Source organism: Morone saxatilis, unplaced genomic scaffold (assembly GCF_004916995.1).
Source record: "Morone saxatilis isolate NCDOM2014 unplaced genomic scaffold, NCSU_SB_2.0 Contig16, whole genome shotgun sequence".
NCBI classification, from domain to species: Eukaryota; Metazoa; Chordata; class Actinopteri; family Moronidae; genus Morone; species Morone saxatilis.
In genome coordinates, this window is record NW_023339718.1 from 23,595,459 (window position 1) to 23,605,936 (window position 10,478).

General features: G+C 44.2%; 1 protein-coding gene across 1 annotated transcript; it reads right to left on the reverse strand.

Moving 5' to 3' along the window:
- Positions 1 to 5,910: 5,910 nt before the first annotated feature.
- znf703 (zinc finger protein 703) lies at positions 5,911 to 9,441 on the reverse strand. Its single transcript, XM_035659242.1, has 2 exons — positions 8,768 to 9,441; positions 5,911 to 8,211 (listed from the first exon to the last, which is right to left on the reverse strand). Exons 1-2 carry the CDS (start codon positions 9,032 to 9,034, stop codon positions 6,703 to 6,705), a joined length of 1,776 nt encoding a protein of 591 aa, XP_035515135.1. The 5' UTR covers positions 9,035 to 9,441; the 3' UTR covers positions 5,911 to 6,702.
- Between the last annotated feature and the right edge of the window lie 1,037 nt (positions 9,442 to 10,478).

The window sequence follows — 10,478 nt, forward strand, 5'->3', positions numbered from 1 at the left end:
GATGTCTAATAGCACTATGGGAAATGTAGGATCCAGCATCTTTGTATCTTACTAGTGACCAAAGGCAAACTATCTCGGCCATTGGTGCACTGATTTTGGCCAGTTGTTTTCAGTCTGTCTTTTGTGAGTCTCCCCAGCCTTATGGAGTAAACCTTCAAACTTGATTGATTGTAATGCGCCATTTTGATGACATTCCAAACAAGAAAATGTTTATACCCTTTTCATGGCAGTAATATTGAAAAGCACTTGTAAACACAGAGCCATCATTAATAACATTAATGATTAATAACATTAATGGCTCTGTTCTATTTAGGAGGGCTGGCCCTGGTATCGTACATTCACTGGCATGGCTTGTGGGGAAACTTAATGGAACTGAGCCATATATTATTTGTGCCTGTTCTTTTTCTACTATGAGAGGTCAAAATGTCTGCTATGAAAAGCTGCATTTGCACTGATTTGTATCATAATAATAATTATTATTATCATAATAAGTATTCCTATTGTTGTTTTTGGTGCAGCATTTTAGGACCCTGTAATGGCCTAACAAGTGTTGTTTTTCCAAAATGGGAAGATTAAATAAAGCTCTGGCAAAACTAAAGACCTGTATGGTACCTAAACAAGGGGAAAAAATTATAAATGTATGGGACACATCTGATATTCATAGCCTTAATGCACCATTACACAGACTGAGAATCACAGCTTACGTGTATTACTGAGTGAATGTATAATGTACACAGATGTGTAATGTGTGCATGGGCTGGGCTCCTACGATGTGTTGACATGTGAAGTAATATATCTGTTTAAACAGTTGTGAGACAAAAATGTAGTACACAGCTGAGTGATGGTGGCACACAAGTCCCCACTCAACCGTCACTCAGCCACCCAACATCTCATGTGTGTTCAGTGACCGAAGGGAGATAGTGGGACATCTTTGATGGTTTTGAATGCTTGGCTAGGACTTAGATTTACGTTACATCTATCATACACAGTCACACTTGGTTATGGGCAATTTATGGGTAATTTATTCCACTTCATCTAATCTGCATGTTTGCCCTTGTTTCTGCACGCTTATTCCTGGGGACTCCCATTTATCTTTTCTGTTTATCTACATTGTTTATTATGCAGTATATGCCTATAAAGGTATTTTCAGAAAGGTCCAATCTGCCTTAATGTGGCTGCAATAATCCTGCAAGCAACGTAAAGCAGCTAATATTTAAGTGGTTATAGACTGTGTATCCTGGCCTGCAGTGCTGTGGATAAGATGAGTGTAATCATCATAATGGCAGCCTCTGAGTCTGGATGCCTATCCAGGGGAGACATAAAACAGACATAAGGCCTGGGATGCTTAAAGTGAGTACATTATGACCACAGGCCGTCCCGAAGTGGAAGAAAAAACCAAGTTGTCAATCAGAGCATGAATCAGGAGCGTCACAGCTGCCCCTCGTTCCCCGCCAAAGCACGTTCATTGCAGAGCGCTCGTGACATCTTCGCCGATCTCCCAGCGCGGCAACAAATGGATTCCAGCTGGACACGCGGTCCAAGTGCTATTAGCAGTGCACCATACCGTAATTGAAACGTTCATTTCTCCACTGGTGGTTAGGGAGGGTATGTCTATTAACGGTGCTCACTCACACCACTGGAACTTTGGAGAGACCGCAGCAGCTCTGGGCAGCTTTCCATGTGGAGGCCAAGCGAGGTTTGCCAAGGTCAAGGCTGGCTGAAAATTAAATCAAAAGCACCATTTCTCTATCTGAAAGTACAGCTGAGCTGACAGCCCCTCTTACTAATCAATAAATGAATCAACCCAAAAGCAGGAATTATACAACTATTTCGATTTTAGGTCCACAGATTTTCGGTTAGAATTGGACTATTTTTCGACCTATCATAACTCAAACAAGTGTTTAAAATGTTTAGACGTACATGTAAGTTACTGTCAATGATACACAACAAAAAATAAATATAAAATAATATAAAATATGTACAGCATTAGTCCATCCACTGTTGTTATGAACTTTCTCAAGGCCTCAAAGGAGGGCGACCACATGACAACTGGTGCTGAAACACATTCCAGAGCCAGGATAGCTGTTCTCCCCTACCCCAGTCTTTATTCTAAGCTAACCAGCAACCTGCATCACTGTAGTTGCCCCTTTAAACCCTAAAAAATGGTATAGATACTTTTGCCATAGCGTGCTCTATACTTCTTTTTATAATCACATAAAGACAGCAGTGCTTACAAAGACAACTGATGTGGTAAGTTCAAAGTCGGTTTCTAACCCAATTTATACTGAACTATTATGATGCATTAAGGTTCTAGTAGGAAAATATCAAACCTGGTACATCCAACTTGGTTGCTTTTTGCATGCTATTTTTTAGGACACTCCAAACCAAAAGGCAACAAAAGTAGTTGCCCATTTAAAAAAAATGTTTTTGCTTTGTTCAACTTCAATTCTGCATTACTTTTATGAGACAATAACGCAAGCTAATCATATATATATGAACCTGAATATACATGTACATTTTTATCTATAATGAATCTATAATATATACACTCAGTCACTAATAAGTTCATCCTGCTAGCCATATTGTCATCATTTCATTTCAGCCACAACCAGCATTTTGAAGAAATGTTTGCAAGTTTCAAAAACCAAATGCTGGAACAAGTTTGCAGGCTACTGAAAACCTCTTATGACCCCCTTATTCCTATGATCAAGAAAACATTACTGTTCTTGGAATTATGGGAGGAAGCTGCTCCAAGCAGCACACAACCTACTAAACAACCTGGAAGTCTTTAATGCGGCTGTTATTGTTCTCATAGCGAGCATTACAGCATGGCTGACTGCAGACGTGAATGAGAGGGGAGTTGAAGCAGGCATGTAAAACAGTCAGTCACAGGGTTTATGCAGAGAAATAAAGCAGAGATTGTGTGACAGGCCCTGATGAGGGATGTGTTCACGCCATCTGGGTTGCTTTAACACTGCGGTCACTGTTGGATGCCGAAGGCTCTGTATTGTGTCCTGATGTTAAACACAGAGGTGGTAGTCATGGAGTTGAGGTTAATGTTTTGTTCTGGAGACACAGAGAGCGAGCGAGAGAGAGAGTGAGAGAGAGAGAAAGACTGAGTACCCTCCTCTCTTTCTCTGTCCTAGCTGTCAGCAGGAATGGTGAGCCAGGGTAGAGCTGGCGTCTAATTGAAGAGCAGCTCCACACCCTGTCGTCATTAATCACCCAGCCTGTCAGCTGGCTGCTCAGGACCTCACAGTGGCACTCTGCACCATCTCAGCACTGACGCACAGAGGGGAAAATATTAGTCCCCTCCATCACCATCACTATCTCTACTGATACAATACTACTACTTCTTTGATTACTGCTATCATTCTTTGTTTGATTCATTGTTACTATTACTCCCACCATTACTCTGACTAACCTCTACATGACTATACTTCTGCTACCTTAAAGGAATAAGCCTATTCTTAACATGTTTTCGTTTTTACATTCAAATCTTTGCACGGGTAAAAAAAGATGTAACTTTTTAATTATTAGCTCATATTTAACAAAGACATAAGAAAGAAGTATCAATCTCTCATCCAGCTCTCAGTAAAGCGGTATAAGACAGTAAAAGGTAATAATAATAATAATAATAATAATAATAATAATAATAATGTGGGGGGTATTTTGTGTACTCTTCTGCTGCACTTGAAGACTTGAAGAGGAAAACAAGATCTACAAGAGCTTTTGGTCCTCTGATAATAACAAAAAACAACCAATTTCAATAAAACCACTGAATACGGTGAAAAAGCACCATAGACCATCAGAATAATTTAGTGCAAATGGAGCTTTCCATTTATGTAAAATAATAATAATAATAGTGTAATAGAATGCTGAGTTACTTGTTACCTATTTGATATTTTTGGAGTACCACCATCAATATGCACCCAAACCAGATTCAGACAGTGGCCCAGAAATGCTCTGAGGTGATATTAACTCCTTCTTCTTAACAAATTGATGACAATCAATGGTGCTTATTTGAATTTTTTGGGGTTGACAAGACTCAATTTTAAAACAGGAAGATTTGGCACATTGCAACGTAACATCAGCACTGTTAAGACAAAATAACATTTGTGTTATTCTTTTTGGAATCTCATATGATGGGACTAGTATTCAGCCTCACATGTGTCCCCCTCCATGGACAAAGGACTGGGGCTGAATACACATACTTACACAGACACACACAGCCTCACACAGGCGACATAAATGGAGTGTGTGGGTGTTGACTCAGCTGCAAGAGTGTGTGGGGGGAAGAAGATAGATGGAGGAGATTGATGAGCGCGGGGATAGGGAGAATAGTGAGGCATTTGATGAACGAGTGTAAACTGGCAACAGTGGAATTAATTCCACCTCCCCGACAAGATTGAAAGTTCTCCCCTCTGAATGACCTCCAGTGTGAATCATCTTCACATTCAAGCCAATGTAACCAATTCTCTATCTATGGTTTATAAAATAGCATCCCACAGTCCACACTCATACATGTCAAAAGCAAGATAGCACTGCAATTTCACCCTCGTGTAAGACAGGTACCTGCCCTTCTTACCCAGATTTCACCTGTACTTCATCAACAGAACTTTAGGGGGCAACACAATCCTGTGTATCTCTAGTGGCACAACTCTGCAAGTCACAAAGAAATATGTTGCACTAAATACATATGTGCAATACAGCATTAAAACCAAAATATCCTTGACCTATTTTGTCTAGACCACTTTATAAACTCCATCAAAAAAAGCAGCAACAAGAAAGTAAGTCAGCCCTCTTCCAGAGAAGTGCATGGCTCCAGTTTCTAAAGAAGAAAAATAAGTGTAGCGTCCCAAAGAGCTGCCCAGAGCGGTGATCAGGGCGCCGTGACCTTGCTGGTGTGGCAGGGGCTGGATGTGGTTTGGGAGGGTCATCCATTTTGTTAATGGTCCTGTCAAGTGACACCTGTGCTCGCCTTTCCCCTGTCTGGAGTGCTAATGAACCGCGAGAGTAGAGGAGTCTGGGAGTCGGGGTCAATAGCCGCCTTGGAGACTACAGCCTCTTCGCTCTGTGCCACCTACACCCTGTCAGCCAAATAGAGTGGAGACACAGAGACATTATCAGGGCCGAAACACTCTAATGGCAGCGGTGCAGCTTTAAGATAGACCGACTCCTTCCCTTCAAATTAGTATCTAACAGCTCTGAGTGGAGAACGCTGACTTCAGTTAAACCACAGCGCAGCAGAGAGCAGCAAGAAAATGGCTCTTCACATCAGGGCGGAAGCCTCCATGTTTGTGGTTCCTGTAAGAGAGCCCGCTCTCCTCAGGGGAGGTGTCAGGACTTTGATGAATATTTCTCTATTAACCGCCTCCCATTGTCAGCTCTGGCCTTTGTGTTGCAGGCCAATCCGTCAGACCGTGAGGAGATCCTGGGTCGACACCTCCCTCAGGTCATTATTGAAGTCCCAGTGACCCAGCGGCCACTCCACACCGCCATCCACTCTGCTGAGGAGGCTGTTTTCAGGCCTCACGAACAAGAATCAGCAATTAAAAGCTGCACTCGCAACAACAAAAGCAATGTGGGTGATGGAGAGAGGAGGAGGGATGGAAGTCCTCAGAGACTAGCTAACAGAGCTAATGTGACCTGGCCTGCCCTCCTTGGGACAGCCCTGTCAACTGATATGAGCCATGAAATATTACACATAGCCACATATAGCGTGGCTGTAACAGCCGTAATGATAGATAGAGCTAGATAAGTGCAGTGCAGCAGTCTGGCAAGATTTACTCCATCCTCTGACGCTTCAGACAAAAAGCTACTTCATGGTGCTATATATAGTAATCAGTAAGGAAAAAACAAGTTGAAATGCAATCATGTATCATTTATTTAACAAAATAAGACCTTTTTCCTGTTGGTTGGACAGCACAGCCATCATTAATTGTTTTTATTTATGTAATCTTTTCGCATCTTTGTACCATTTACATCTATGACCCCCATCTTGCTGACCCCAAGTAAGCTTGAAAAAATATTACATCTTTGCATATGTACAAATAAAAATAATGGCATTGTTCAAGATCATTCTCATGGACATGCAATTCTCCAGAGTCTGAATAAGATGAAGAAAAAAAACAACAGCAGAGAGGAAAGGAGATAAAAAGAGGTTCCCAGAATAAAGCTTCACAGTCCATCTTCATCGTGGTGCAAGATTTTTATTTTTAGAGTGTATGATAGGCATAATGGTACTATACTTAAATCATTCTTTTTCAGTTAGAATACTTCAGCACAATTTATTTGGACAGCAAACTTTTCCCCCCAGAGTTGAATACCAAGCGCTTGAATGAAAAATAAATACAGACTTTCAGTTCTGGGAGACAGATATAGAGAAAAACAAAACAAAAAACAAAATCAAGACTGTTGTAATAATCCCACAATTCCATCATTTTCAAGCTCTGTGTCCCACCATCTTTATTCACTTAAGTCTATTGGTTCTATGCTGCAGACCATCCGTCACAGGGTCCCTTGCCTTGGGAGTGCCAGTCACAATCCTGAGGCTAACAGGTGGTATTCCTGGCAGGCAAGCCATCCGGCACGATGCCCTGTACTGGTGATGACCCCAATCTCAAGAATCCCTCTTCAGGGCTGCTCTGGAGAGTCCAAGCTGGTGCCTGCAGTACGTTGGTGTCAACACTATTTCTGATATCACTGGTAGCCAAGGGCCGAGGCTGCGCCCAGTCTCTGACTGTAGAGGGCATAGGGGGAGTAATAGGCTGAGGAGGAGGGGAGGGATGGCATTGGAAGTCCTGGGGCTCCGGCCAGGTGGGCTTTGCTGTAGGGGTGGTAGCGTGCCAGGCCCAAGCCAGGAGAGCCTCTGAGGGAGAAGGAGCTGGGCAGGGTACCTGGGCTGCTGGGTGGGGGCAGGTGGAGGTGGCAGGAGGCTGTTGATGAAACTGATGAAGGGTAGGCTGACAACAGCTTACTGTCCACCATCCCGGGCAGGGCTGTGTGGGTACGCAAGTGGGCTAGTAGCTCCTCTGACGTGGCAAAACGCTTGTCACAGGGACCTCCGACAGACACCCAGTTACAGGCGTGAGGATGCGGTTCATTGGGGAGCATGAAACCATAGGTGTAGAGGGGGTGGGACAGGGATGGGGTGGTGCTGGAAGACAAGGCGCTGGAGTGCAGGGAATGAAGGTGGTGGGAGGGGTAAACCAGGGGGAAACCAGACTTGAGGCTTGAGGGATCATGGACGCAGGTGGAGCAGTTACTTCCTCCTAGGTGAGGTGCATTGGGGTAAGTCAGACAGTACGGGTCCCGACATAAACCCTGCATCAGGGATGGAGGTGAAGCTCCAGTGAGAGGGCTGGAGCTGGGGTGCTTCCCTGGAAGTCCTAACCCCAAACTAGACTTGGTAGGATCCAAGCCAGGAACAAACTGGGAGGGGTAGCCAGCATAGGCCCCCACAATGGAGCCGTGGTAGCCCATGGAAGAAGGAGGCATGGGGAAGACAGAATGTCCTGGTTTAAAAGGGGAGACAGGGGCAATGTGCCCGGAGCCCAAGCCAGGCTGTGAGGAGGCCTGCAGGTCGGCCTTGCTCTCCGGCCGCGGGCTGCTGGCAGAGCTGGCATTGCTGGAGTTGGCGCTGGCCCGTATGTGGCTGGAGTTGGCTAACTGAGCCCCATCCATCCCTGACTTAGCTGAATCTGAGTCTTTTTTGCCAGCGCTGTTGTTGTTACTGTCCGAGCTGGCCTGCTCTGAGCTCCCGGGTTTGTTGTCCATGTGCGGGGCCTGGGAGTGTGGCGGGGGCTGCGTGGAGGGGGAATGGCTTTGTCTGTGGGACTGGCTCTGAGTGTGCAGGGGAGGAGAGCTGGAGCTGGGTGACCGGGAATGGGGAGGAAAGGACGGACATGAAGCACTGCCACTGCTGGAGCTTCCATTTGGCACCCTGAAAGCTGCTTTATCTGAAGGCCCCTTTGTCACTTGAACATCCTTGCGACAGTCGCCCGGTGACTTGGAGTAAGGCTTGAAGCTGGACTTGTCCTCCAGGGAGTGGTGCTGCTCTCCAGATTTGGAAGATCGGCTGGACGATTCCTTGTCTCCCAGACTGCCTGAGGAGAGAGAGGCCAGCTTGGAAGAGGAGGAAGGGTCTGGTTTGCCAATTTGAGAGCAGGTTTGGGCTAGCAGAGCCAAAGGACTCTTCTTGGCATCCAGCTGAAGAGGAAAAAAGAGAGCAAGAAGGTGAACAAAATGTTTATTTAAACCGATTTCATTTTAATATCATCAGACATATCCACTTACATTACAATTATAGTATGCAATGATTACAATAATATTACACTAATATATTTTACTAGCCAAACAATGTGATAACAGCCAAATCCACATCAGCCCTGAGTCGTGTATTTATATCTGACATGCACAAATGAAGCCTGGGGAGTTAAAGTTTAAAAAAGAAAGAAAGAAACAAAGAGCTCTCTTAGAAATTTGGAAAGAAAACATTTAATTAAATTATAACCGAAAAATAAACAGGCTATAATAGTTTTCAGACAGTATATAATCTGCAGTAATTGTACATTTCTAAACTCTGCTGTTTTGAGAACTTGCCAATAAATCGCTGTGCGTAAAATGGCGCATATGCTGGCATACAGAATAACACACACAGTGACCAAGGCCAAGTGGTTAATATTATCTGATTAATTCAGGAAGAACATCGCCAGCTGGTACCAACAAATCTGTGACAAAATGTCCTTTCTTTTTAATTACTTACTTCAATGCTGACTGGCGCGGATGTGAGGGGCTGGAGATACTCCGGGTGCAGCAAGTGGCCGCTGTGCGCCGTCAACATCTTTATGATCCGGATGGGAAGCCTTTTGGCCTGGCGCGATGGATCAGTGGGAGAAGGACAAGACGTGGGTATGGAAACGGACGGTTTTTCCGCTCCTGTGCGGTGTGGATCACCGCTGGCGTCGGCGGCGCTGCGCTCCGGGGACTTGCTGCGTAAAAGCGGTTTAGGTCCACCGGGGAGATCTCTCATCTGGATCGGCGCTCGAAATGGGACGGCGGCATGTAACGAGTGGACGCGGGGTTAAAAACTCATTCACCAGCACATTTCATGATGATAAATTCAACAGAAGAGAGTGCGGTAATCCAGAAGGGCATGTGCGCAGTGCGCGTCCACCGTGTCGGACCCAAGCTGTCTCTAAAGAGGAACAAATCGCCCAAATGTCATCCTCTATCGAACTCTTCAATATCAGCCGCTAATTATTCCTAAATATTCCTTTATCCAGTGCTGAAAAAAGAGGAATCGAGCAAAAAAACAAAACACCATTAGTAGTCACTGCTCATCAAAATACGGGGCAAGTGGAAAGAATATCTCCGCAGAGGTTAGTGTGTGTGAGAGTCCTCCGGTGTGTCTATCTCTCTCCCTCTGCTGCAGCCTCACAGTACCTCACTTCTTCCACATACTAACGACGTGAGGGGAGGGATTTCAAAGCAATGAGCCGCCGTCCAATCACAAGTGCCCGCATTCAGAAGCGGAGGCGGGACAATAGGAGGGGGCGCGGTCTGTCTTCTGGCCTCACCCTCATACCCAGGCTATAACGTACGGGTGGAAATCTGTGTCAGTGACCTATAAGCCACATGAAAACTTGACATACAAAATATAAATACTGTATCACAGATTTGAGATCATTATACAGTGTTTGACAACATATACCCGGTAGGGATCAGCTATGGAGAATTCACTGTCTCTAGTTGTATGGAATGTGTCCACCCATGTCTTGCAAATAGCTGCATTAAATTCAAAATAATAAGTTACTGTCCATGGACATTTCTGGTATGTTAATGGCTTTATTGGATTATAGCCACCAAACTGCAGCTGCTACTGAGCTTAATCCAATTTTCCCTGATAAAAGCAAATTGACATGATTCAATTTCTCACGTATTTTGCTGTGACAGTGAATGACATCTTCAGCTTTTGCGTTGACAGTGAAATAACAAAAACACATATTTATGAGCTTTTTTCCACAAGTATTACACATGCATCAACACTATTTTTTGTTTAGTTTTCTCCAGCTTGCACAAAAAACAGAGAAAACAAAAAAGACAATAGAGTTTGGTTACCGCATTACTAAGCCCAGTAACTTAATTTCATTTTCCATAAAGAACAACAAGCTGTGCTTTATGGGGATTTCCATCCTGGTTGGAACGCCTCTTCAACTAATCAGATGGCTTGGCCTGAGCTACCCGATCCATAATCCAACATATTACAACACTGTTGTATTCAGTCTGTTTAAAGTAGTGTCATGGATCATTGATTACTGGCTAAAGAAAAAGCAGAACGAGCCTTTCTTCGGAGGTTTAATAGGTAAACTTGTTTGACATTTCACAAAATAGCTTGGCCTTATCAAACTGTACCGCCATCGGCCTGCTCCTTGATTATAATGGCTGCTGCCATTTATCTGCAGAGGAGAGGAAAA

Excerpts from the sequence above, each read along its gene's own strand:
- znf703 (XM_035659242.1), bottom strand. The coding sequence starts at position 9,034 with ATGAGAGATCTCCCCGGTGGACCTAAACCGCTTTTACGCAGCAAGTCC. Across the intron at positions 8,212-8,767 it reads CCGCGCCAGTCAGCATTGAA|CTGGATGCCAAGAAGAGTCC; the intron begins GTAAGTAATTAA and ends TTTCCTCTTCAG.